The sequence below is a fragment of the Fusarium subglutinans genome (assembly GCF_013396075.1).
Source record: "Fusarium subglutinans strain NRRL 66333 chromosome Unknown NRRL66333_c0000009, whole genome shotgun sequence".
Taxonomy (NCBI): Eukaryota; Fungi; Ascomycota; class Sordariomycetes; order Hypocreales; family Nectriaceae; genus Fusarium; species Fusarium subglutinans.
The window spans coordinates 108,156-135,517 of record NW_023502072.1 but is presented as its reverse complement, the minus strand read 5'-3'; the positions used below and the strand labels follow the sequence as shown (position 1 = coordinate 135,517).

The 27,362-nt window shown below is 47.4% G+C and overlaps 9 protein-coding genes across 9 annotated transcripts; 2 read left to right on the top strand and 7 right to left on the bottom strand.

The window, feature by feature from the left end:
* Window positions 1-73: 73 nt before the first annotated feature.
* On the bottom strand, window positions 74-1,564 carry FSUBG_1599 (g-protein coupled receptor; the record flags this gene model as incomplete). The annotated part of the gene is made up of 2 exons (XM_036679282.1): window positions 74-838; window positions 890-1,564. 2 exons carry the CDS (start codon window positions 1,562-1,564, stop codon window positions 74-76), a joined length of 1,440 nt encoding a protein of 479 aa, XP_036542860.1.
* A 1,210-nt stretch (window positions 1,565-2,774) lies between these two features.
* FSUBG_1598 (haloacid dehalogenase type II) lies at window positions 2,775-4,802 on the bottom strand (the record flags this gene model as incomplete). Its single annotated transcript, XM_036679281.1, has 4 exons — window positions 2,775-3,585; window positions 3,702-3,789; window positions 4,042-4,594; window positions 4,650-4,802. 4 exons carry the CDS (start codon window positions 4,800-4,802, stop codon window positions 2,775-2,777), a joined length of 1,605 nt encoding a protein of 534 aa, XP_036542859.1.
* Window positions 4,803-5,268: 466 nt separating this feature from the next.
* On the top strand, window positions 5,269-6,975 carry FSUBG_1597 (transcriptional regulatory UME6; the record flags this gene model as incomplete). The annotated part of the gene is made up of 1 exon (XM_036679280.1): window positions 5,269-6,975. The coding sequence occupies one exon, from the start codon at window positions 5,269-5,271 to the stop codon at window positions 6,973-6,975; it is 1,707 nt and encodes a 568-aa protein (XP_036542858.1).
* A 4,212-nt stretch (window positions 6,976-11,187) lies between these two features.
* On the bottom strand, window positions 11,188-12,864 carry FSUBG_1596 (triacylglycerol lipase; the record flags this gene model as incomplete). The annotated part of the gene is made up of 2 exons (XM_036679279.1): window positions 11,188-12,207; window positions 12,256-12,864. 2 exons carry the CDS (start codon window positions 12,862-12,864, stop codon window positions 11,188-11,190), a joined length of 1,629 nt encoding a protein of 542 aa, XP_036542857.1.
* Window positions 12,865-13,627: 763 nt separating this feature from the next.
* FSUBG_1595 (allantoate permease) lies at window positions 13,628-14,952 on the top strand (the record flags this gene model as incomplete). Its single annotated transcript, XM_036679278.1, has 4 exons — window positions 13,628-13,831; window positions 13,894-14,517; window positions 14,739-14,870; window positions 14,926-14,952. The coding sequence occupies 4 exons, from the start codon at window positions 13,628-13,630 to the stop codon at window positions 14,950-14,952; spliced, it is 987 nt and encodes a 328-aa protein (XP_036542856.1).
* Window positions 14,953-15,304: 352 nt separating this feature from the next.
* Window positions 15,305-19,662, bottom strand: FSUBG_1594 (uncharacterized protein; the record flags this gene model as incomplete). The annotated part of the gene is made up of 6 exons (XM_036679277.1): window positions 15,305-15,762; window positions 15,823-17,270; window positions 17,612-18,475; window positions 18,525-18,595; window positions 18,642-19,176; window positions 19,226-19,662. 6 exons carry the CDS (start codon window positions 19,660-19,662, stop codon window positions 15,305-15,307), a joined length of 3,813 nt encoding a protein of 1,270 aa, XP_036542855.1.
* A 320-nt stretch (window positions 19,663-19,982) lies between these two features.
* FSUBG_1593 (uncharacterized protein) lies at window positions 19,983-22,149 on the bottom strand (the record flags this gene model as incomplete). The annotated part of the gene is made up of 4 exons (XM_036679276.1): window positions 19,983-20,949; window positions 21,001-21,071; window positions 21,124-21,337; window positions 21,710-22,149. The coding sequence occupies 4 exons, from the start codon at window positions 22,147-22,149 to the stop codon at window positions 19,983-19,985; spliced, it is 1,692 nt and encodes a 563-aa protein (XP_036542854.1).
* A 368-nt stretch (window positions 22,150-22,517) lies between these two features.
* Window positions 22,518-23,722, bottom strand: FSUBG_1592 (uncharacterized protein; the record flags this gene model as incomplete). The annotated part of the gene is made up of 3 exons (XM_036679275.1): window positions 22,518-23,213; window positions 23,262-23,579; window positions 23,636-23,722. 3 exons carry the CDS (start codon window positions 23,720-23,722, stop codon window positions 22,518-22,520), a joined length of 1,101 nt encoding a protein of 366 aa, XP_036542853.1.
* A 1,483-nt stretch (window positions 23,723-25,205) lies between these two features.
* Window positions 25,206-26,576, bottom strand: FSUBG_1591 (heterokaryon incompatibility protein; the record flags this gene model as incomplete). The annotated part of the gene is made up of 2 exons (XM_036679274.1): window positions 25,206-25,957; window positions 26,306-26,576. The coding sequence occupies 2 exons, from the start codon at window positions 26,574-26,576 to the stop codon at window positions 25,206-25,208; spliced, it is 1,023 nt and encodes a 340-aa protein (XP_036542852.1).
* Between the last annotated feature and the right edge of the window lie 786 nt (window positions 26,577-27,362).

Below are 27,362 nucleotides of genomic sequence, written 5' to 3'. Positions count from 1 at the left end.
ACAGTATATATATCTTAATATGCCATTGTCATTAAAGCTTCTATTTTCATTACTTGGTATCAACATTAAAGTCTTATCTATGAGCATCTATGCTTCTTTGTACCGTTCTCGTATAGTCCTTTTCCGCACTGCGTAATGAAGGGTTAGAGCTCGCGGTTGTATCTGGGTATCTTGGGTCTCTCTCCGCCGAGTCATCAACTTCGACCACTACTGATGTCACTGTATCCATCTGAATAGCCGGTCCTCTCAGAGACTCTTGGCTGATGGTGCGTGTCATTCCCTTTCTGCTTCTGTTCTCTGAGCCGCTTGCCCTAACAGGCCACGACCACCATCCTCCAGCGACGTTCTCGTCTGCTTGTTGGCCGCCTTGGATCGAGATGGTGTTACCGAACCGACGAGTAGGTGTTTTGAGGAAGGCGAAGGTGCTCAGTCCAACATCGTCTGACGAAATATCATACTTTGAGGCGAAGACGATGGTGTTCCTGGTTGTGCCAAACAGCAGGCAATCGAAGGAACCGTTAGATGCGATCATGGCACCCGCGAAGCAGAAGTATCCGTTTGGTACTTTCGCGCCAGCCATCGTCGCAATACGGCCAGCCGCAAGAGGAAGGGTACACATGACATAGATGACGGGGTAGATCAGGAAGGCAGGGTTGCGGCTGAGTTGTAGTTGCATGGTATCGGCCTGGCTTGGTGATCCCGACGACTCATATCGGGCTTGACGACGAAGATGGAAGAAGATGATGAGGTACAAGACAGATGTTGTACCGAGGCCGAGGAAGATGTAGAGATAATGTGTGAAGAGTCGAAGGTTCTCGTACTTTCGGTTCATCCAGCACTGCATAATGTTAGAGGGCTGCCGACAGTCACTGGGTTATATGGTACTTACCCAACTTCCAGCGCGGACAAAAAACCCTCCAAACTCGGCCCCATTACGAGTCGCGGCAATTGGAATGAGGGAGATGGCGTAGACAAAGATCCAGATAGCGATAATCATCGAGTACAGCACTTTCTGGGGTGTCTGCCGTCGCTTGACAACGGCTAGAAAGGTATGAATCGCGATTGCAGTGATGAACATGGACGAGGCCAAGTCACCAAGCGACACGAAGAGTCCTTGTGTATAACAAGACGCTGTTCCAACCATGATCGCATTGTTTCGGAGCCACGCCGCGTTGAGAAGGAAGGCGACTCCTTGGTGCATGTCGGCGAGTAGTAGATTGATGATAAGGACGAGGAACTGATTCGGGCGTCGAGGCGCGGTAGGAACATTTCCATCTGCCTTCTCGCTGGCGTCTTGATCGTTCTCTGCAAATATCCCATCAATACCCAGCGTAAAGTCGATCGCCCTCTGAATCGGTCCAGTCGTATGTTGAAAGTGCCCTGAAGGCTGCGACTTGATGAACAAGCTCCATGTCGTAAGCTTGTACACCAAATAAAAGAACAAGGTACTCGCAGAAAAGAACGAAATGAAAGCGAGGACCGTAACGGCAGTCAATCCGTGTCGAAGATCGTCATTCAAAGGGTCCAACGTCCGCCCTTCGACAGGAAGATCGCCCCACGCCATTATGATTGTTTTAAACAAGAGAATCTGTCGAATCTCAGGAACGAGATGCGAACTGCAGATGAGAAATGACAGCCCCCCACGGCTATTAAGAGGGAAAAGACCCTGAATGGGCCAAGAATGTAAAGGACTTGTCGCCCAGAGCCTAGAGGCACAGATCCACGATGTGACATCGCTTCGCAGCTGAACGCCCGTTCTGTATTAACGCTTCAAGGGAATCCTGGCATTTTTTCAGCACTAGAGTTCTCGGCCGACTTTTTTCGCGCCGAGACTAGGCCAACCTAGTCGTTTCTCACGGATGTGGCTTTTTCCGCTGCAGATTCGTGAGAGGAAAAACGTGGAAGTCATTTGGCTATTCTACGGGTCAGTACGTAAGTGAGATCCATTCTTGACATCTTGTCAGGTGGAGCGTTATCCATCGCCCTTGAAGATAGTGGGGATAAAGGGTCGTGTCTCAGGTTGATGAAGAAAAGGAAAAGTCAAAAGAAATATGCTTAGAAAATGGGTCTTGACCGACCCAAAGATCGACTCGCTTGCTACGGCACGATTGCACATCAATAGTGGATGAAAATACAACTCTCCAGTTGACTTCAAGACTCAACTCTATTTCTCTCACCTCAAACACGAGCCTCGGTACAAAATTCATCGTCCTTCTGTTCCTGACATGGCGTAGGCAAGTTAGGATCGGCGCACGCGATGTGGCGTCGAGCGAGTCAGTGTTTAGTGCTCAAACGTTCCTCGCTAGAACATTCTTGGTAAAACGCTCAGACATAGCGGCCATCCCTTGTGTCTTAGCGCACCAAGCCCTGGCGTTTCGGCAGTTTTGGTCATAGCGAACGACATTTTTCACATTTCATGCGTTGAGACGGTCTCGACCGAGCGCGGTCTTTGAGTTTTTGTTAGTATCGGGACTGAATCACGATTGGCAAATGAGGCTGAGTGAGTGAATCGCGCCATGTTGCACTGCTCTGGGCCGTGCTGCTGCAGAAGATGAAACAATACTAATTTTACATGCTTTGGACCTAAAATTGGCTGCTATTGAGTTTGAACTCAGGCCGTGTAAACAAAGCAAGTCTTCATCTCGATCAGTTGCATATCTGCCACCGTAATATTTAATGTTATTTGCCGGGCATAACTCAGCGCTCAGCCCTACTTCACCCATGATCCATGACCGCACATTGTAACTATTCAGGCCGCAGCGCCGAATCGCTTTCTAAACTGTCTTCTCAGCGAATTGTCTCTCGACTTCCTCCGCAAACTTCCCAATGCTATCAAATCTCCATTCAAACGCTACATCTTCTTTCAATCTCTCATAGTCACCTCCAACACCTGTTCCCTCTTTCTTTTCGCCGCCACGAGATATCCAAACACTTCTAAGTCCGAACCGTTTGGCCGGGACGTGATCGGCGGTCAAACTTCTCGCTACGTGTAATAATTCCCCGCGATCCTTGTCGACGCTCAGATCGCTTTTGAGATGATCAAACAAATAATCAAAGTTTGCCTTGGCTGGTTTATAACTGCCGATGTCTTCGGCAGTGTAGACCTTGTCGAATTCAGCGGGCTGTAGGTATTTTAAAGTTGAAGCCGCGTTGTCCTTGTCCATATTGGTTAGAATGATGAGCTTGTAGTGTTTCTTTAAGATTTGTAGGCCCGGAATCGTGTCGGGAAAGGGGAGCCAAGTCCCAGGTAGGGACTCCAGGTGGTTCATTTCTTCTTCGGGTACAGAAATATTGAGCTCATTCGCGAGACTTTTGAACGATCGCGAAACAATGTTGCCGTAGCGTAGGGTAGGCTGCCCCTCTTCGATGACTTGGGTAAGCTCATGAAAACGCTGGATCAATAAGACGGGATTCTTTTTATAGTCGCTCTCGGAAGGAAGACGACTAATGATAGGCTGTAAGCCACGAATCATTCCGGACTCTTGGTCTATCAAAGTGCCATAGCAGTCAAATGACAGAGCCTTGAACGTTGTAAGATCGGGATAAGACATCTTGAGAGCGGTAGGCTGAGAAGCAAATAATGATCTGATATGAGTGAGTTTTGGGCAAATGTATCTATTCTGATATCTAATGGGTAGGAGAGTGGGCAAGAGACTAAGTTTTAGTGAGATGATTGATTAGTATTGATCAAGTTTATATACTCGATTTGCAAGGGCGTCGTTGACGAGATTACGATTTCCTTCTGACCTCTGACGTCAAGGCCGAATCCTTCTGCTGAGGCGGCGAATTCTACCCGAGCAGTGTTTTAGTTTATCGAGTTTTGTAATAATACTGTTGAAAAAACACAATCATCATCGGCTTCCAGTCTCAGATACTACATTCATGAATTAGGCCACTGTAGTAGAAGTATTTCATTAATTATTATATATCGATAAGCGCCGAGCGTTTATTTGTTAAACAAACCAGAAACCAATAGTCTATGAAGCAAAGCAAAAAAACAAACTCGAAAAGAGGTAGTCAGATTGTTGAATGTTCAGCTACCGGACAGCTTGGCAACCGCTGGTGCCTTGCGGATCCAGTCTGGCAGGCCACTCTCAGCAGAATCAACAAGCCATCTGGTCAGCAGACTCCTTGGAATAGAATAGGTATAACCTTTCTGTCCAACATATCCCACGAAAACCTTTCCATCTTCCCTATCTTTCATCCAGCTTTCCTTATCAGGTTCTCCAGGGATGGCCGAGATACGGAATTGGGTCCAATCGAGGTCTTTGGCCTCGTTCTCGAATGTTTTTCCGATAGTGGTGATGGCACGATAAGCGTTGGAAAATGCGGTGCGGACCATGAAGTTTATTGATGGTTGGAGGATAGTAAATGCATCTTCTTTCCGGGTGATGGTGAGCGTTCCCATTGCAAAGATTCGCTTAACGCCATGTCGGCGCATCGCTGGAAAGAGGGAGTCCTTGTAGAAGTCGGGGATAGCGTTTGGGGGTGAGGTGCGATCGGTGATGAGAGGTCCAAGGAGCGAAATGACAACATTGACCTTAGCCACGGCTGTGTCGAGAGCTGCCTTGTCGGTCAGATCTCCTTTGACGGTCTGGGGAGGTTAGCGATTTCCTTCACTCATGAATGCTAGAATACGTAGAACTTACCTCAAGCAATGGATCGGAGGACAAGTCGCTAGGGATCTTCTGGGGGCTTCGTGCATATGCTACCACCTTGTTTTTGCGATACAGTAGCTCGCGAAGCAGACAAATGCCCGCAGGTCCGGTACCACCGAGCACGAGGACAGTTAGCGGAGCCATATTAGATTGATGTGTGAGTCGTTGGAAGATTGCTGAGTGAAGAACAAAAAGTACATAATTCTATTGATATGGGTTATATATATACAATTATCGCTCTACATTCCTAACGTCAGCATCGGATGCAAAAAGTATCCGTGTAGGGACCACCTAAATTTGCGCGCGGAGATTGATCGTGTTCTGCGAACTAAATCCAATTCCGGACGCAAACTGACCAATCTCAACGACTCAGATGTGCTAAGCTTGCCCTTTCGGGTTTAGCATGCCCAAGAGTTTCCGCGCGGAGAGTTCAATTTTCGAATCGCCCGCAACATCTCTCGCATAATCATAATTACAAACGATGAGAAATAACGGAAGCTGTTGGATCTGTCGCGTGCGCCACAAGAAATGTGACGAGACCCATCCGACTTGTGAAAACTGTGCGGCGCTCGGCTTAGCGTGCCATTTCAGCGATGATAAGCCAGAATGGATGGACAATGGCAAGCGACAGCGTCAGATGAGCCAGCGCTTGAAGGCTCAGGTGAAACGTAATGCTAGATACAGAAGAGGAAGGTATATGATTCAAAAGATTACTCATCAAATCGACAATGGGCCAACTCAAGCTGGATCATCTGTTTCACCCCTAGTCCCTACTCCAGGCTCAACATCACCTGGCATCACTGGCTCCGAGTCGGTGGACGACACGACACCGGCGTCTTGGCCCAGCAATATTGACAGTGACATCTCAATATATACAGACAGCGGCTTGCACAAGGTACGCAATACAGTCGACCTACCACTACGTGAGAATCCCCAGCACTTCCTCTTTGGACATACTTTTCGCGAAACGCTAAACGTCAACCTCGATGGCGAGGAGGATCTCCGTTTCCTCATGACCTACAAGGACTACGTATTTCCACTTCTTCACCCATTCTATCACACTTCGTTCTTTGAAGGCGGGCATACCTGGCTTCTGGTTGCTGCCTTCAGAAACCCCGAGTCAAGACAGTTGATCGTGAGCCTTGTCACGTACTTCTTCTCAGTCGTACCTCTGGTTCCTGGCGCCGGAAATACCTCATGTTCGGCCTTTACCTGGGAACAGGTTCAAAGGAAATCGGAGCAAGCTTTCAAGGGAATGCAGCATAGGGTTGAGATGCTTGGCGTCGCCGCGAATCTATGGGAGAGAACGCATCTCTTTGGAGACATCATGCTATTACTCGAGTTCGAAACCATGACTCAGTACTCCCAAGCATGGAGACCTCATTTAGATGCTGCGTTGATACTCTTTAAGCAAATCCTCGACTCGCCAGAAATAAGGCATGTTGTGTGGCGTTTAACCTTTGATCCAATGGACATGTCGGCGCAGGAGGCGAGCAAAATTGATGGCTCGGGCATCAACTTGTTTTCTTCTACACAAGTGGCTTTGCGCTTTTTCGCTGCCAAGATCATTCTCGCCGACATCATATCTAGTAGTGTACTTGAGCAAGTACCACGTCTCAACGACTATTACGAAAAGTTGATATCAGGTCAAGTTGACGACAATCTGAGCATGAAAGATGTGACTGGGTGTGAGAACTGGGTTTTTCTCAACATTGCAGACACAGTGGCCCTCGACGCCTGGAAGAAAGAGACAAAAAGGAAGGGGAACTTCTCCTTCATGAATTTAGTCCAAAGGGCAGGCAAGATTGTCGAAAAGCTTGATCAGGGCCTGGCTATACTGAACGATGAAGAGAGTCGAGCGCAAAACGCTCCTCATCAGCGACGCGAGGTTTTCGCAGAGTACACTCTGCTACGAACCATGCGTCCTCCGCCCGACGCTTATTATGCCATTACTCGGATATGGGCCACCGCTGCCAGACTTTATCTCATCGTTGTACTCTCCGGTTGGAGCACCGAAACCAACGAAGTTATTGAGCTCGTGTCTAGTAACCTCAAGTTACTAAAAGACTTGAGTAAACCGAGCTGGCTGATGACCTTGGCCTGGCCCTTCTGCGTTACAGGCTGCTTGGTGTCCGAAAGTCAGGAATCGGTAGTGGAGAGCATCTTTGACAGAACGAAGCCACTGAGTAACGTAGGCGGATTGACTGAGGCTATGAAGATCGTTCGAGAGACGTGGAAACGGCGAGGGTCGTTGAACCACGAGTGGGACATGGCGGCTTGCTTTAAGAGTTTGGATGATATTCCGTTGCTCGTTTGAGAGGTCGAAGATACTTTGCATTGTTGAGGTCCGTCAGGGGGGACTAAGGCCGAGATAAGGATTGACAGACTGGAGTGAGAATAATGTCGGATATTATTGCTGAGATAACAAATAGGTCTACAAGCAACCCACCCGCCCATAGCTTAAAGTTATTAATAGCAATACTCACCTTAAGAGTCCGCCCATCCTTCATCGTGCCGACTGGCAGGCTTGTGTTTTGGAGACTCGGGTTTACCTGTTAGAAATTGTCAAAGTTAGCAAACAACGCTGTGAGAGACTCAAACAAGATACAATAAAAAACCTCAAATGTCAGGCGATGTCGGTTCAATGGGTCCTCAAAGACGCAGTATTCCATGCGAGTAACCTCAGTTCGGCAAAATATTATACATCATATAGAGTGGAGCGGAAGAGAAATAGGATGTACTGTACCTTTTATGAATGATATTCTTGACTGATGACTGGTCTTTTCGGATCTGAGCTACGAGACTTTTGTTGAAGTTTATATGCTACGTCTTGTATCATTATGTACCTCACTTCATCGCTTTTTCAGCTTCCACTTCACGGTACAATAACAGCTTGGTGCTCACGATGAATCATTTTGCATAGTTTGGTAGATATTTACGTCACGCCGAGACGAAAGGAGTTCGGCGTGAGAATATCCCCTGTTACAGATGCTGCAGAGTAGCGGCTCGGGCTCGATGAAGTGCCCGTCGGAAGGATGAAGGGCCTCACTTGAAGTCCGCCGTTTCTCAACCCACCATGTCAGCAATCGGCCGAGTTGGACGCTTCAATTCACTTATGCACACCGGACACATCGAGACACATACAATGAGAAACGGGCACGAGCGATGCAATTATTGTGTAGTAAGGTCTACAAAGATCTTCTGAAGCTAGATACCTAATGCTTGATGGAATGCCTTGGTCAGTACACAGCACAACTTCCTGACTGATATTGAGTCTCTTTTACATCTCAGTCAACGTCCTGAAAGCCACACTAACTTGTGCAGATTAAGCTGCCCAACAGCGAGTGTTGCATCAATCAAGATACACAGATAATGACCCCAACTTTCGACATGGGATACTCGGAATTAGACATCCTCGATACAGGATGATACAAAATGACTCATGGTGATTCTCCCGATTTGGAAATCTTGAGCTGGGGACGGCTGGCGCTGATTGGATCGCGGGCAAATTGATCCTCATTGAGAGTGAATAAAGGTCATGAAATATAGAATATAAATTTACACTAAAGACAAACAATCAAGGCCTTTAAGTTTAATCTTCAAAATCTTCAAGGTTCGGATTTCCGGCGTTATATGCTTGTTTTTTTGTATATTAACTAGACCTCCAATGAGGCTCACCATGACCAGCGTATCCGGGGTACTTTCACCGATGAACTTCCTGATGCCCATGCTTGCAATTCTTCTAACATTCGTTACGCAAAGCTCAGAATGATTAGGGGTACCTTTCACCTATGTCCATATGCTGAATGGAGTGCAATATCTAGCCTGCGCATCTAGAGTTATGCAGGTATGCTTAATTCACACGATAGGTCGGGGAAAGACGAGAACCGGCAGATCAGGTTGTGTTCGGCAAATGTCAACTGCCGATCGGCATTGATGGAGCGTCGAGGTTGGCCAGCTGCCAACTCGTTATCCAAATGAAGTGAAATACAACGCTGATCTCATTTCAGAATTAATAAATCGTCGATTAAACATAGCTTGGTATCATGCCCCGTATTAATTGATGAGTCCCTTCTGGGTTCTGGGGATAAATGTCCCCGGACCTAAAATTCCGGCCGCATCATGTCCTGCTCCGCAATTCATGTGGTGTCATTTTGATCCCAGCGATTCCGCCGATCCACCGAAAAAACACGAATAACCTTTGTACCCTCGGAATGCATCATTACAACTTCCTCCATAACCGGGTCGATTTTCGTACAGTAACTGTGGTCGGCCCTAGGGTAACGCGCGTTGCGTTTCGGTGCCCGTGCTTGACCCTGAGTTCAATCGTGGTAGCGAAAGAACACAACTGCTTGGCATGAAGGCCAGGTCGGACGACAATTGCGCGTTGGGTGATTCAAGAAGGACTGCAATTTGGTTCCTTGTATGCTCCGATAAAGAAAGCGAATATGTTTCTTTGGTCGCCGACAATGACGGCTCAGAGGGAGAAGTGGGTTCATTAACGAATGGCATTTTGGTAGGTTATCAGGCGGTTTGTAAAACAGATCGGCGATGGAGGACTACCTCGAGTAATTTGAGCGAATGCGCCGCATTTATAACTGGTGTACTGTGTTTATATCACCTGTCACGGGGTGTTGGGTGAAGCTCCGCAGTCTTTGATCCAGAAAATGGACACTCTAGACAGTGTATGTAAAGTCTGCGTATGCGGGGTCTATCTGCCCACGTTGCATCCGGACCCTTCGGCATTTCAACGCTACTGACCGCCCTACGTAATGAAATACAGGGTCCAAGAGACATCCTGTTTTAAATCCCAACGTGTGACTCTCTCATGTTCCTTTTCTTGCTGCTTTCTCTTCTCTTTTTGGTCTAACTAATTAAACCTGTTTGATTTATGCCTAGGCAATCATCTTTGGTAGTCCAATGAACGTGGCGCTACAGACTTGAGCTCGGACAAGACTCTAAGCGAGGCCTTGATTTACAGTGGGTTATCCAGCCCCCAGCTGATGCTTTGGGGTCGCTGTCACGGCATCTGGACAATTGCACTGGATCATCGCCGAAGCGTCGCAGTTGATTCATACCCGTAGCCCTTCTTTGTGCTTCCTGTCCACCAATCTCAACGTAAATCTCTAATCAGTTCGTGAAGGGAGGATAAGCACTGTACGCAATAAAACTTGCATTGGCATGTGACTGATGGTTGCAACCCATAGCCTTTTGACACATGAAGCCCCCAAAGACCCTTCGAGAACGGTCCGCCACCCTTAGTAAAACGCAGGGTTCAATATGCATCTCTGGCACGAGACAGCCTACAACACGTCATAGCAGGACTAACCATCACTTTCGGGGAGTGGTTTTAAGGGCTTCTCTGGTCCCCAGGAATGAGCGATACTACCAATACTGAGAATAAAACACATTACATCATTTTTACTGCCAACCAAGTATTAGCCCTCGGAACTTTGTACTGGAACCAGACCAAACAAACCGAGATGGATACAGATAAGAACAAGCGCCTCCTGAATCGATATGGGATCCTCCCAAAGCGAGGCAACCTCCTCAATCACCAATTAGAGGTTCGCATGAACCATCTTGGGCTTAACATACGCCAAGCTGACAGTTTTGGTGCAAGGGAAGAAAATATTTCGACTCGGGAGACTTTGCTCTTAACCAAGCTCATCGGTCATCTAACATTGGCAACGTCACAACAGGTCGCGAACATCCAATCCGTCAAGACATATCAGAGCCTTCTAGTTCCGTCCCGAGTTCCAGCAACATTGATGATAACACGACCCAACAGTCATCAACAAGACGAAGAAGCCCGGAAGTTAAGTTTCATGCTCAAACTCACCTTCATCAAGAGATGGAAAGCCCACCCGAGATTGAGGATCATGGGACAGAAGAGAGAAATAACGGGTAGGTGACTGTTGATATGGTATGCGTTTAAGAAACATGACTCAATTTGTGAACTTTGAGGTCTTGTCGTGCAGATGGAAAGTGGATATTCACCCTGAGCCTGTTGAAACCTATGTCTCCATGGCTGTCTATGTAATTATAGCTTAAGAAAGCTCTCTTAAAACATCAACATCGAACCTCGCTCTCCTCTGACTTCTTGCTCTGCATTAGGATCGTCTTGATACTATCAGAAGAAGCGTAATTGGTTTAGTGGTAAAATTCTCCGTTGCCATTCGTGCAGCGTCGGGGAGCCCAGGGTTCGATTCCCTGATTACGCATTGATAGAGCTGAAGCTCAAGATGTCTTTTTGCGGTTGTATTATTCTATATATTTGTGAGTTTTGCCATGTTCCAGCCCAGCGGCAGAAGCTACATTGAGGTATAGACGGAGCCGAAGCAGGAGCTCGAGACTTTGCTTGGTCACGTGGCAATACAGATGAAATGTTTCCAATTCTAGTAACTCAGTCCACTTCTGGCACAGTATCTGCGTACAGTTGAGGTGGAGGTAAAGTTACTGGGACATTATAGTTGAGAACTCATAGTCAGAGTGTTGTACTTTTTTATTGTTTCTTTTCTTTCTATACTCACTGCTGTGAGATGTCTACTTTGCTCCACCAAAACTCAGACTGCTTACGAGCCCAATCATCTTCCGTAAATACAGCAGTCTTGCCAGCATCTCCTCCTATCAATTCCTCATTCCCTTCGCCGAATCTCAACACTTTGGGGCTCTTGGGATCATATGTCTCCCATTTGGGTCTCTGGGGGTACTCTCCCGGTACGGCATTGGGATCACCTCTGGTGATGAAGCTGGTAACGTAATGGTTCAATGTCTTGGCAAAGTCCTTTTGTGTTTCGGAGACACCGATAACTTTAGGATCGCAGACTTCGTAGCGCATATTATCGGCGTGTTGAGCACCGTTGTTGACCGTACTGACGGCGGCCCAGTGGTAAAGGTAGACGGGAACTGATGGGGAGGCGAGCTCGGCTGTCTGGCGTGCGGGAGCGACATAAGCATAGTGGGCATAAGCAGCCTCGATGCGCTTATACTGTGAGCCCATATCCTTGCGTGTCTCCTTGTACTCAGAATCCTCAAACTTGGCTGGATCTCGGTAGAGCTCCTCAATAGTGTCCAAATCCTCGGAGGTAAGCAGTGGCAGCAACTCAGCCCAGAAATGTCGAAACTGGGAAGACTCCGACATTTGCTTGTTCACATAAAGCGAACCTTCGTTCGTTGTGAAGCCAGTCATTATAGGCACCTTATGCCACTTGCCCGACTTCCATGTCTCAAGAGGCGGTCGCGCGATGACTTCACCGTCAATGACAGGTTGGAAAGCCCAGCGAAGGGAGGGGTTGTACTTGTCAAATGTGGCTGTTTGCGCATCTGTGATGACCTTCTCGGGCTGTTGGCGCAGATAAGGAAAGATTTCATTCTCTGGGAGATCTTCAGGAACGCCGACTGCGTGTAGGAAGTCCTTGAACTGGGCTTCATGAATCGGCGCGTTGTAAGGTCTCACAGCTCGTGATGTAGGCGCTCCAGACTCAATAATGGCTTTATGAAAGAGAGGGGCAACGCCATCCTTGTAGTGCATGATATGATGACCGATCTAGTTGAAGTTAGTGGACTGTATGCCTAGGTTGCCGCTGGAACTTACAGAATGAGCACCGGCAGACAGACCAAACAACGTGACATTACTCGGGTCACCACCGAAGGCTGCGATGTTTTCTTGCACCCACTCCATCATGAGGATCTGATCTTTCAGTCCAAGGTTCAGAACGCCCTCCTTAGCACTCAGACTCGAAGGCAAAAATCCCAAAGCTCCAATTCGATATTGAAACGTCACAGCAACAAACGCCTCGGGTGCATTCGCTACCATCGACGCTGTCTTGTGCATATGCGCCGAACCTCTATTAAAGGCGCCTCCATGTATGTATAATGCGACTGGCAGTTTTGCATGTTTGTCCGCTGACTTGCGAAAGATATTCGCCGTCAAACAATCCTCACTTTGTTCAAGGGTTGGTCCTACCAACAGTCCCTTGCCTGGAGCTGCCGGGCCATATTCAGATGCATCGATGACTTTGTCAGGCGAAGCTGGGACTTTGACGGGGAGGCGGAAACGGAGATCTCCTGTTGGGGGTAAAGCGTAGGGAACGCCCATCCAACCATCTACAGGTTGGGGTAGGCTGTCATTCAGCTTGACGCCGACAAGCTTGCCCTGGGGCAGGGAGATGGTTGGAGTGTCTGGAGAAATTTGGCTACCCATTTTGACTTAATTTGCTATTGTCACAAATAAGCGCTCGTAAGAATACAATGGTTAAATACAATCAAGACTCTACACTGACGAAACCCAACGTTGGAGTAGCGCCATCAATATGAGGGGCATATTCTCGGCGTCCAAAAACCGCTCCGCTGTCCACGGCTCCGTTCCGACAACGGCTTCAACAACAAAATCACCGGAGATAAGTGCCATCTGCGCCCTATCTTTCCAATCTGAGAAATAAAACACGCGAATCTCCCTGTTGAGATCGGGGAACTTCCCTGCCCCGCGATTTCGCTTGCTGAATATGGACCCGATCGTGGCCGGTGTTAGATCTAAGGACCGAGTATCGGAGGTTGATAGCGGCCAACTGAAACTAGGCCTAAACCCCGCAAACTTGGGTGACTTTGGTGAGGTAGTCATTGGCGAGAATGCCGTTTGCGCTGTCTTGACTCAGGAACTGCGGCTTCATTGGGATGAGATCTGCATGATAGACTGATAGGGTTAATTCGCTTGGATGATACGAGAATTATGTACCCCGGATGATTGTCTATCGCTGTTTGACTGAAGGAAAGGCTATATGGGTCTTTGATCTCCCCATCATCATGAATCTCAAAATGTTCTCACGAAGCGAGATACCTACCTAACCTCTCATATTCAGTTGGGGTGTCGAGAGCCACTGGTCTAAAGATCTCCTAAGTTATCCTAAATTTACCTAAATCTTTCGTCGCTTAGGACAAAGGCCCTAAATCTCTTGCCTTCCCTAAAGATGTCACCAACAACTGGGCCGTTGCCCGACAACAAGAAGCTCGCCGAAGAGCAAATCGCCATGAAAAAGCTCGACTCAATCACACCGGGCGAAATCGTCGAGCTTGACGCTACAGAAACCTTTCTTCGTCATCATAACTTCACAAACGAATACATCGGCGAATTATTGACCGATACGGAGCTCAACAAGAAGCTCATCCGAAAAGTTGACATGACCCTGCTAACGCTAAAAAGCTTGGTGGTATTCTTACCTATGGCATTGGCCAGATCAAGAACTTTCCCGTCTGGAAGGCTGTGTTCATGACCTGTGGAGGCATGATGGTCGTCTGGGGCTTCGTTCTACTGTTCTTCCTCCCCGATAGCATTATGTCAGCTCGCCATTTCACCCTCGAAGAATGGGCCCTTCTCATCGGCCGTGGCCGTCTCGCTCGAACTGGTGTCCTGAACAAGACCATCAAGTGGAACCAGATCCGGGAGGCGTTCATCGACCCTCAAGTCTGGCTTCTTGTCTTGTTCATGCTCCTCAACGAAACTATCAATGGAGGCATCGCCAACTTCGGCAAGCTCATCATCAAGGGCGTTGTCAAGGATCCTCTTGAGACAGTCGCTCTTGGTATTCCCATGGGCGCATTCCAAGTCATGTACATTCTATCGGGCACCTTCCTGGCTTCGCGCGTGAAGAACTGCCGCACCATTATCATGGTTGTCTACCTTATCCCCACCATCATTGGAGTTTGTCTACTCTGGAAGCTTGATCGTGAAAATCACAAGATCGGTGTGCTTTTTGGTTATTACATTATCGGTGCCTTTGTTTGTTCCTTGGTCCTCGCGATGCAGATGCCCGCTAGCAATCTCGGCGGCTACACCAAGCGTATCACTGCTTCTGCAATGGTATTTATCGCCTACTGTATCGGGAACATCATCGGGCCCCACGCTTTCTTGGGCTCGGAGGCCCCTTTGTATCAATCCGGATGCATTACGATTCTCAGCTGCTTGGTTGCTCTAAGTTCTGTCTGCTGATTTAAGCTCTCAGCCACAAGCCGCAACTGTAAATAACACATCTAGCTAACAACTTAGACATTATACCATAATGACTAACCACGGTTGCTCAGATGGTTGTCGCGATTATGCTTCGAGTACTCTTGTCCAGACGAAATGCACGACGAGATGCCGCGGCTGCGGCTGTTGGGACGAATAATGAGGATGCCTCTGAAGTGGATGGAGCTGACTTGACAGATTTCGAGGTGAGTTTCTTGACATTCATATTGGCTTTGTGACGATACGCTAACGCAAGAGTAGAACCCTCACTTCCGCTACGTGCTGTAGGCTGATAATATTTCGACGCGATACAGAGACAAACATTGCCAGTTTGAACGAATTGCATAAGTAGTTAAAAATGCATTTTCTAAAAGCCATATGCAGGTGATAAGGCTTCCTCCAAAAATAATGTTATGATCAAGTGACCTGGTCTAAAGAGCCACCAAGATACACTAAAGTTACCTAAATATGTTCATCATTTAGGACAACGGTCCTAAGTTTCCATCCCTTTTCTAGGCAGTGCCGCCAATACGCTTTCCCATGATATGACCCCAAAGACATTCTCTTACCTAGAATCATCTTTCGTCCCTGGTGTTACAGTGTTATTACAAGCTCCTGTCCAAGTCCCCGTCCTCGTCCGCTACCGTGATAACGGTCCAGGCCACGGAAATATGACTTCGTAAGTTGGAGCACCGACGAAGAAGCATAAACCAACAACCCACTCCTTAGTATACAAAAGCAGTGGTCCGTTGTCATTTGAAAGCCGAACCCCAAGAGACACGTGGTGGTCGAGGTCGTTTGCAAGATACTCCTCATCTGGCTGGTCTTCTGACCAGAGCGACGTGAAGACATGGGTGAGATCATCCTCTTGCCGGCTGAAAAGCTCGTCTGACTCATCGAGATTTCGATTGCGCATGAATATCGCGCGTGCTATTGTAGCCTCTCCAGATGGGTCGCATAGATAGCCCAGTTTTAAAGGTTGATCTGCATCCATTGCTCTGACGAGTTCCTTTGCCATACATCTTCGATACCGCAGGCTGAAAGACTCCTCATCTACAACAAAGGCATCTTCCTCGAGAAAGTCCGTCACATCATCCACTATCTGTGCGTCCTTGCGTCCTTTCTTTGCCTTCACAAGTTCTACTAGCTGTCACAAACGGGTGCGCTCATAATCTGATAGTTGCTGTTCGCCTTTCCGATTTGGCTGTGATAAGCGTGGCAATGACCGCGGCGCTCGAAGAGTATCGTCTAACTCCCAGAGATGACCTCTCGTGACTATCCCAGGTTTAGTGAAGTTGACATCGACGAAGCGACAGCTCTTGTTAAAAGTCAGCCTTTTGGCGCCCTTGGGAGCTCTAAAGTCGTCAAAGAAAAGGCCGTTGATCTGCTCAACCATTGGCTCATGCTCTGACACAGGTGGCTCATCGTTTTTGAGTATCTCGCCGTTCACGAGCCGAAGGGCCAGTATCGCGAGGTCTAGGTTTACACCGCTGTGTTGAAGCCGCGTACTATTGAGACGTGTCGCGTATTGGCAGCAGTTGGCGATGATGGCTAGACAGTCCCATGGCTCTTTCACACCTCGTTTTCGAACGTCTGAAACAATCGTTCCAGACATGGAGCTTGAAAGCGGCAACAATATGGTATACTTTCCAGCAGTCGCCAGTATATGATCAATCATTTCCTCATCCTCAGTTGTCACAAAGTGATGTCGGCGAAAGGCCAGACAAAATTTAGTGGCACTTTCTGAGAACCTGGCAGACTGGACACTCAGCTCGCCAGGTACTACACCAAACATTGGTTTCTTGCCGCTGAGTATCGACCGTTTTGTGTCCTCAAAGTCGGCGCTGTGATGGATCAGAAGCGTCATTTGGAGGCCAGCTCTGTAGTTCTCCTGGAACGTCCACGCTCTTGTCCACCATTTATCGCGAGTGATTTCGTATATCAGGCATAGCATTTTATGCGCCTGACTATACTCTGCGCCCTTAGACAGCGCGAACTCGCCCTCGTGGTACTTGACAAGGGCACCTTTGAGTATCGAAGAGAGGGTCCTCATCTCATCCTCATCTTGGATCGGGCGGCCAAGTAGCGCAACAGGATGATCGCTCAGTGAGTAAACACGGTCCATTGCATCGAGAGCGTGCCTCTTTTGTCGGCACTCAGCATGTGTGCATGCTGACTGCTTGCATTTCTTCTGTGGGATACTATGCCGATCGATCCACAGAAGCGGCACGTCATGGCACAGCATGTACTTGGTGATCCGTTCAAGCACTGAATTTCGTACTGAGGAGCGCCAAGCTCCTTGCCCATCCCTTGTCTCGATTTTATGACCCTGTTTCGATGAATTTTGCGTCTCGTGCTCGGAAGCGTCCCAAGTGTACGAGAGCGCAACAAAATCACTGTCTGTGAATCCGTTGACAGTTTTTCTGAACCAATAAGGTGTCTCGGACTTTTCATCGTCATCTTGAGTAATCTTTCTCTTCTTGGATTGTCGTCGGCCGAGACATTCGAGGTTCTCGACGATCCATATCATCTTTTGCTGCGGGATTCTGCATTTCTGTATCTCGAGGAGTAATGATATGATGTTGGGCTCCTCGTCAGGTGTGTGACTGCTCCGAAGGACACGTTTTGTGGCCATACTTTGGGCCGCTGGAAGGACATTTCGGGTTTAGGGGATGCAGTTGATTCGACAAGGGTGAGATTTCTGGTCAAGGATGACGACGTCAGCGCCGCTAGCTCACGAGACGCGTCCTCGGCTGCCAATCACAGTCCTGTCTCGACTTATGTGGGTCTATCATCTCTGTATGAAATGGTTTAGGGTATCTGAGGTTATTTTCAGATCAACTTCATCTCTTAAACATCTTCTACCCAAGTTCCCGGCATTAGACTGTCCTGTTTCCGCCTAAAATTCCCATCCTTCCTTTCTTTGCGTTTTTGGTTTCTCTCAAACCGTTTTTGGGCCTTTTGCAATTCCCGATCCACCCATTCTGTCTCATCTGAACTATAGTCGTTGTAGTAACGAAGAGGAAGCCAAAAAGGCCATCCTTTTCGATGTCTATCAGATCCGTCCGGAGCCGCCAAGGTTTGACGTTGTTTCCAAGCTTCATGCTGTACAATGTATGCTTGTGTCGAGCCTCCTGGGTATAATGTGAGTGGCATCGCAAAGTGTTCATGTTCCGTCAACAATTCCTTAGCAGTGCATTCATCATGGACTGAAAGGGCCCAAAATGGAAATTGTCGACCCTTTGACTCCTTGATGAATAAGACGCGTCTGTAGTTCGAGCAACCAAGTTTCATGTTAATCCAATATGGCGTATCGCGCCACGTTGCAAAGCAGCACTCCGTCTCGACCATGAGATATTCCTTGATGTTAACGCCAGCTTCCTCCAAAATGTCTATCCATCGATGCACATTTTCCAATATCTCATCAGTGTCCCAATTGTAAAACAGGATATCTTTCAAGGCACTGAAGTCAGTGTTGCCTCGAAGCTGTTGATGGATGTCCAACCCTCTGGAGACACAGTCTGCGATAAGTCCTGCCCATCCTTCGGTGTTTACTCTCGAGTCGTGCCTGAACTGTTTCATGGCGTATCTCCAGACCGAAGTGTTGAAAGCCACCATGTTACTCGGGAAATGGGGCTTGCATGCTTCTACGCATATCTGTGCGTTGTAGGGATCTTCAATACCTCGTAGGATCATGTGAAATTCGGACGCCAGAATGGAGTCTCGACGTATCTTGATGTATTCTAGGACGCATCTAGGTCCATCTTCCCCGTTAAAAGCGTACAAATACCTTGCACTGCCAATATGGTTTCTAAAAATGTTAGCATGTCCGTTCATATCTGTCTACAGCTAAACCGTACCTGCTGGATGGGTCAAACGTTTGCGTTGCGAGAAATTTAAGAATTGACTTCGCTTTTGTCAAGGCCGCAAGCTGTCGTCGCGTTAGAGCGATAAAGAGATAATGCTGTTCGACTTACGCCTAGAAGAGAAGTTTCATTATCAGGATCATATTCGTCCCAGGCAATGACTGTTGAAGGTGTTAAGATGCCTTGAGTAAAATATGTCTTGATTTGACCTAAATTGTCATCCATAAAAGCGCATTCAATCTTGTCGCCAATCTGTCGCTGGCCTTGCTCGAAGTAAATAACTCGCGGTATCTGTAGAGTGATACAGAACGGGGCGAGGTTACCACGCCGTAGCGATACTTTGACGTACAAACCTAGCAATGTAGAACCTATCGTGAAGAAAGAATCATCCTGAATTGTTGATGAGCTTGTGTCGAATGAGGATTCTTCCTTGGTTGTTTTTCTTGTCCATTGTACAAATGCCTTTGTGTTCCAGGCTTTTCTCCATGTATCGACGACAGTTTCTTGGCTTTTTTGACGCGCGTGATGACCATCACATTGCTCGAGGTCTCTGACATGTGGCCCCTCTCGTAGATCTCTAGCGGTTGAACTAGTTGTGGTTTGCAAAGGGCTCCGGACAGCCTCGTGAGACGTCATAGTCACAGCCCTGAAGAATTAGCAGGAAGCTTGCAGGCTACAGGCTGGGTGTACTGTACAGAATATTTGCCGTCATGTGCAGCTGAAGCGAGGAAAGACAACGGTCCAGTCCAATTGTGGCGAGACGAATCTGATCTTTATGGCGTAGAAATAGGGCTCCAACAGTCTTCAAGGGATTGCGGGTATTCTTCTGCATTCTTGAGATTGTATTAAGAATGCTATGGATGTCGGAAACTTTAGATAGACATTGCTGAATAATACGACTCAACTTCTTAAGAAGATTGACTTCCAGCGTGGTGAGCCTTTGGATTCTATCTGAAAGAATGATTTCCAAGGAGCAACAAATGGGTTCAATATCATCAAGCTTGTCGGCGAGACTTTCGAGCTCTTTCGCCGCTGACTTGTAGTGTGCGATGAATTCCTTGACGGCCTTTGCTGTCTGCACCAGCTGCATTGCTAGTGACACAATTCCGAAGCTTAGAGAGGCAGGGTCCATAGTGAATAAAGAATGTCGATGGTGAAGTCTGGATTACGAGGATGAGACGAGTCTTTTGATGTTGGCGATGAGGGAAATCGGGCTGCGCAGAATGCCTTGGAGGGGCTGTGCAAAATATTGCGATCTCATTCGATGGATGTTTTCTCATCGCCAACTTGTGTTGAATTGTGATTCGCCTACTCTCGTAGCCTGCATAAGGAGGGGTGCAGTTTATGAGCAAACCACCAGATGCCTGAGTTTCACTAAAACAACAATTATTTATATTAATTTGAGAATCAAGAGCTGAGCATGCAAAAGTAACCTATCCTCCTCAACCTCTTTCATTCTACCCATGCTCCTGGGACTCTCTGCCATCCGTTTCCTTTACCGTTAAGCTTTTGATGCCTGCGATGTTCTTTTCGTTCAAAGCGACGCTCCTGCAATTCGCAGGCTCGATCAGCCCAGTCTGCTAGGTAATCTCTGTCACCATCCATAGGGCTGTATCGTTTGAGAGGAGGCATGACAGGCCAATACATCATCGAAAAGTGTGATGCATCGAGGTTTCTTCCGCTGTGCCATTTTTTGTATACGTCGGTGCGTTCATGCCAGGACCCCCACCGGATTCTTCTGTCCATGTATCGCAGAGCTGGGAATTCAGCCAAAAGTTCGCGTACCGGGCACGAGGTGTCAGGGTATTCGATCCATGATGGGAGCATTCGTCCCTTGTGATACCCAAAACCAAGAGGTCGGCGCACAGCCGAGTCTTCGAGTCCGCGAAGGCCCCAGGACTTAGCTTCCGTCCAGTTTTCAGAACAATATTCTATGGCAGCTGTCAGATAGTTCGCTACGTCGACCCGAGCTAGCTCCAACACGTCGACCCAGCGGCAAACACGATACCAAGCATCATCAGGGTCAAAGGAATACCATAAAATGAACCATACGGTTCCGGTGAACTGGTGGTATTTGGAGCTGGTGAGTAATCCTTGACTGCGCGCCACAATATCTGTGAACAAGGGTGCCCAGTCCTCCAACTGAGCATTTGACATCTGATCAGCGGAAAGTAGGCTAAAACCATAGCTCACCTCACTCAGAATGACATCATCGAAGCGGCACCAATCGTGAGGAAAATACTGTCGACAAGCTTGTACACATGCAGTCATATGCCGGGCCTTATGTGTGAATAGTAGGATGCGGAACTCTGTTGGAGTCATTGAAGCTTTGCGGAAATGAATGTACTCGAGAATGCAGCTGAAGGCTTCATCTGATACGGGGTATCGGTACGGGAAGGAGAAAGGAGCTAAATGATTCCTGTTGTCCTTAGTCACCAGAATTATACTAAGCTACTTTTGTTTAACATACCTTCGCTCGCTTAGATTCATTTGAACTTTCAAGAAGTTGAAAATCCTCCGAGATTGAAGTGACATAGCGAGCTTAAGCAAGGTCAGGAAGCCTGGTCCATTGAGGGAGGTGGAGAAAACCTACACCCAACAGCGATGCTTCATTTTCAGGATTATATTCCGTGTACGTGACTATTGTGGCGGTTGTGAGAAGTCCTTGGCTGAAAAGATCCTGAGTCGCTTGCAAATCGTCGGTTTCAAATGCCTTTCGAACACTTTCACCAGCACCGGTGGCATCTTCGGAGATCAGAAGTACCCTCGGGATCTGCAACCGAACAGAAAGGGGGGCAAAAGACCCTCTAATTACTGATAACTGTATGTATGTGTTCAACAGTGATGAGCCAAAGGTGAAAGTCGAGCTTTGCTGTGTATGGACCCAAGGCTGGGCATTTGAAGCGTCAAAGTTCTGTATTCTCGATTTCTGCGTCTTTTGAAGAAAAGCCAAATTTGAGCATTGACGCCTCCATCTCTTGGTAAGCTCTTTCGATCCATACTCAGGAGACACAAACCGGTTCGTTGAATTACATTGTGGCATGACAGGGAAGTGGCCTGTCTGAGGCAACGGCTGAATGACGGGGATCGCTATGCTCGACGCTTGAGAGCTATTCATAGCCAAACAACTGAGCTGTCAGCCCTCGTATATGTAATCTTTACCTCAATCTTTAACTTACAGTACTATTGGCATAATCTTATCATGGAGTGATGAGTGCGACCTTTCCAGACTACCGACATAAGTAGCAAGCTGAGGTCTGTATCGTAGAAACAAGCCGCCAATGCTTCTGAAGGGATTGCGGCTTGGCTCGAGCTTTGCAGAAATTTCCGCTATGATCTGGTTGACAGTTGATACTTTGTCGTAGCAGTCTTGAATAGAGCGCCTTAGCTTGCTGAGCAGGGATGTTAGTCCAGGTATAGTAGTTGAACTGCTAGCATGCGATAGAGCCGCCCCGAGGCAATCGCAAATGGTCTCAATATCGTCAAGTTTGACACATAGTTCCTCTAGTTCCTGTGCGGCTGACTTGTAGGCGGTAACCAGTCCTTTGATGGTCTTTACCATGGCTACTAGCTGCATAGACAGCGAGGTAATCTCAAACGCTAGTGAAATAGGCTCCATGGTGAGTGATGAGGGATGAGGGATGGGTGGGTTTGAGGGGGAATGAAAGTTCTGTTGAGGGGTTATAGCAAGCAAGGTATGACAAGTTTCAGAAGCATTATGTGAGGTCGTGCAATGTGTCCTAATTTGACGATAATTCACCCAGCACCTGCAGGCCTTTCCGAGAAACGGCTTGACTGGATCTGTGTATCGTCAGTAAGCGAAGGACTGCAGCAACCCTCGACCTATCGTTGACAAGATCACAGACCGAAGAAATCAAGACATAAGGTTGTGATAGGACCGACGGAGGGCATATATATCCAAAAAGGACAGAGACCCGATGATCTTAATGGAAATTGGATATGTGAGAAAGACTATGTATATTCTTCTCATAATGCCCTTCCAACCATGACCTTCCCAGGTTCTTCAGGTAGACGACCCCATAATTCATCCGTACTTTGGTTGTTCCCCGGATAAGCTGACAAACTCTCCACGTCAACCTCTCTCAAGACATGTATACTATCATTCGTCGGAACCGCTGGTATCGGGTTGGTAGCCGCAATAGTTGTGTTGGTCCGAGAATCACCAGCGTGGATAAAGTCTCTCGTACTTGACGTTGTTCCTTTGGTATTCCCCTTGTGCATAGACGACAATGGCACGAGAGTACTCTGATTCTCGGAGTTCTTTGTCGGGCGCGATCGAGTTCCGCTGCGATTGCGAACGAATTCAATGAGTTCGCTAAGAACAGCAAATTCCAGCTTGAGTTTGATCGAGTAGGTGACCAGCTTGATACCTTGCTCCCAGACATACAGATCATGAAATTCTATGGCCAGAAGAGCGATGTCCATTAGGATGATGACGAAGTTGATGGTGAAAAGCTTGTATAGCATGTTTTTTGTGTCGCCGAATGCTGTCTTGAGGATCTCCATTGACTTCCAGATGTACAGACCTGAGATGATGAGTTCTTGTAGATAGAACATGGACATGGAGATCTTTTCCATGATGTTGAAGACATTGTTAAAGCCCCTTCTGTTGTCTCTTGGACTATACTCTGATCCGAAAAGTAGTACGGTCATCGTCGAATGCTAGGCCGTGGTTAGTTGGGAATCATGCTTCTTCAGAGCATGACTTACCCAAGCGAGACCATTGATGACGATCATAATGAGAACAGATCGTAATATCTTGACGTCGGTAACAATCAGGTGAAGTCTAGAGTACAAAACAACAGACTGGCCAGTAATCACAAGGACCCATCCAACAGTCTCAATAATCATGCCAACATAATCGTGTGTGAGGTCGAAGTAGACAACGAGCCATCCTAGACAGTAAGGAATGATTCCGAATGATGCAATGAGAATACTCCAAAAGTAAAGTCCCGATCGTCTTTTGAAAGTTAGAGAGATGAGGGTGAGTAGTTCGATCGCGTTGTAGAGTGATAACGTCGATGCAACCTTGGTCAAGTATCAGTACATACCACTGCCTAGAGGGTATTCTGTCTACAACTTACAACAACAAAGACATCTCTACCAATATATACTGTTTCATCGATGGTTGAGTAGTGAGCATCCCATTTATCGCGATGGGGTAACATCATTGTGATCAGTCGAAGGGAACCTGGACAGTGGTGAATGTGAAATATTTCGGCAGAAAAGCATGCTTACAACGGAAAAGGAAGCTTGGCACATAATATTTCTTGCTTATTTGGGCACTGTCAAAGCGTCACAACGGATAATGCCAGGGATCCAAGGCCGAGAAGCTTGATACACCACAGAACGGTCACGATCAGCACGCGCTATAGCTTAGTTGTAGTAGGATTGCCTTGGTAATACGCCAAATATGTGTTAGAAGTCCTTTAGCATATGCTGATGAAAGTCAAAGAATATCGTGGCTTGTAAAGAGCGCGGATGACCCAATGAGTAGCGCCATAGCATTCCAAGCATTCCGTGCGCCCGTAATTCATCGGAGGAGCTGATTGAGAGCTGATCCCGAACTTGGATTAAAACTGCAATCATGTTTCCTTTGATAGATTCTTAAGCTACGGACAGACTTATGTCATGTCGGCGGCTGGTAGTTCAATCTAGACCCCTCATATGTTGGGTCAGATGATGGCCTTGATATTGTCTCGTTTGAGACTCAATGGCTTCAACGATCCCATAGCAGCACTATTTCGCGCCAAGACTGGCCGGTATCCAACCCGTAAGCAAGAGCGGAATACGAGGAAGATGATCAATTCCTGTCATCGAGCCTGTGTGGCTTGAGCCAAAGGACTTTTACACGCTTGGAGCCATGGATGTGAGACATCCCGATCATCTAAGACAAAAGCAGCTTGCAAGTTTGGCCAATTGAGGAGCCTGTGGCTTGCATTTAAGCTTCTGTTTATGGTTGTCATGGACGTTTTCAATGTGTACCTGCATTAAGCCCAAATGGGCTACCCAGAAAAGCCTGGTCCAGAACTGCCACCTTGTGTCTTGGGTTTGAGAAGCCTGAGGGATCGGCAGGGCAATTATCCGGGTCTCCCTTGAAAAGCAGTCAAATTGGAGCATCGCCAACTAAGACCCATTAAGATAGTTCGAAGTGGTAACAGTAGATCCAGAATTCAAGTGTCAAACTTTACAAGATGGCTTGTTCCAACATCTAAACCAGCACCATAACAACAACCTTGTATCACGAACTAATGCAGTAGCAATACTCATCTACTACACGACTGCAAGCTTTCGTAGTCATCGCGGCCTCTTTAGCAGTGGACTTTTCGGGGTGTTTGCAATGGTCCGTGTTGGCACCTGGTATATGACTTGAGCTAAACAAGAAATGCTTTTCGATGGTTGAAACCACTCTGTTACCACGTCGCCTCTCACTGTCCTTTGTACTAATGAACCAGGGAAAGAACGATCAATTTATCTTCCGGCAAACTGGGTGTTAGGCCATGTAGGCCGAACATCACCTCATCTATCTTAATATATAACGAACTCCTGCTCAGTCGGAAGTGTATGGAAGAATTCTCCCTGCATGATTCCATCCACGTATGCATCTCCTGCAAAGGTGAAACCTCCTTCATGACGTTGATGAAGTACAATAGGTTAATGAACCCCAGGAATAAGTGTAACGATATCCCCTCCCTGTATGTACTCGTGACCTAGACCAAACATCCCCTTCTGTGTCTTGAACAGAGTTCTTCCTTCCCCTGAGACACAGACACAGTCCTGAACATGTTGGATCGCGTTAGAAAGCTTTTCGGCTACGGTCCAGTTCTTCGACTGCGGCTTTGGTGCTGGTACTGAGTTCAGGTGGACTTTCTGTAACATGGTTAAATTGTCCACGGTGAGGATTTGCTGTCGCATTATGGCACGAATAAATGAGCTTATCTCGTCATGTGCATCTTCTGAATCATTGCTGTAGCGATATCGCAGAGTCCTCCACACGTAGTCCTCACCAGGTCCGGAGGTGTGCGGTAACTGCACAAACTCAATGATCGACGACAGCCGTCGTGTCTTGTCCCTTTCTCTCCCCGCTGGAGTACTCTTATCACAGCTTCCTCCAGTATATTGCCATATATATGATAGTTCATCCACGAAGCACCCATACCGGCGAAGGATTCCCTGCTGGTTATCACCTTCTACAAATGCCGCAGTGGGTACGTCAATCTCTCCAGTTGCATAGTAGTGTGGCCAGCGCCTGGAACGGTTTATAGGCCATGTACGGCGGGTTTCAATTCCATTTCTTCGCCAGTCAATGACCCATGACGGTAGGATACCTTGGTTCCTCTCATCTGGCGTGCACAGATCTAATTCAAGACCCTCGGCATCGCATTGGTACATGGCCCTTGTTGCGACTGTAAATACTTCCTTCATTGACAAATGATAGTCTGCTTGAATACCCAACTTGTCATTATCCGTTATAACCCCCAGAGGAGCGAAAATTATGTCTCGGGGATCAGTTGCTGTATATACCCGCGGAAGAGGCATATAGAAGTCATGGTAAAGCAGTTACCACAGCGGTATGCTTCTTCCTCTTTGATGCAAACGCCGAGTAAATAATGGCAATGCAGTTGATGTCTGTTGTCTCATAGAAAAGATATCTGTTGCTATATCTGGAGGCATGTATTGGTAACAAAAGTTGCCTAATTCAAGAGATGTAATTGCGTTCTCAATTAAACCGAGCAATTCTGATTTGTCTCCACATAAGACAACTGCCTCTTTCGCCAGGGCGACTTCTTGGTTGATCGAGATTCGAGTCCAATACTCTCGGTTCATCATATCACGTAGGCCTTGGAACAACTGATTTGCACCCGTCTCTTGAGCTTTGAGATCCGGGTCTTGAAGAAGGCCTCGAAAAAAGGCTGCCAAGGCCTGCGCGCCACTCGTGAGACCGGAAGCACTTTTTCGGCTGGCGAATAGTTCCTGAAGGAAAATACCTAGATTTATACCGCTGCCTTGGTCAATGCCAACCATTGTTGCTTGGGATCCGATCCGAGCACAAAAGTCCATTGCGATATCAGTACTGGGTGTGTCTTCACCAAGCCAAGAAAAGACACGGGCTGCATGGCGGAATATTGCCCCAATTAGTCCAACAGCAGCTTTTCTCGTCAAGGTTCTTTTGTTGAATGCATAAGTTGTCAATCCAGAGCCATCCGATAACGCCATTACTGCGAAGCTGCGTCAAAGCCTGATAAAGGTTCCGGCGTATGCGAAATAGGACACGGTTGACAAGAATGTACTTCTGCTCAGATGTATCGCCCCAAACATACGAAAGTGCTGAGTATGTTCCAGCCTCGATGTAGCCATTGCGGAGCTCGAGAGAGAGGCAAGTGTCATGGAGTGAAGGCGGAAGCACACGGACAAGCCCTATCTGCGAGTTATCGCTTCGCAAATGTTTATATATGGCCATGTCGTAGATGATAGTACGGTATCAAGCGGGGATAAGACAAATGACAATGTTCTGTGGTATCCTATTGTATATGCCAGTACGGTAGTGCAGATGTAGGCTCAAGTAATATTATCTTTGAAGCTCTCATTATTAAGGTGCGAAGTCCCCTCGTCTGCAAGCTTTATGCGTGGACACGTGGGGAGAAATGATGCATATCAAATGGCTGGAGGGTTTCAACACCCAACCAATTTTCAAGACTGCAATGGTTAAGCGAATACAAGAAAGCTTCCGTTATTTAGCCACCATGGTGAAATTAATCTAGGTCATCTTGCCTTGCCTAGCGTGGGCAGACCTGCCAAGTGCGACCTCAC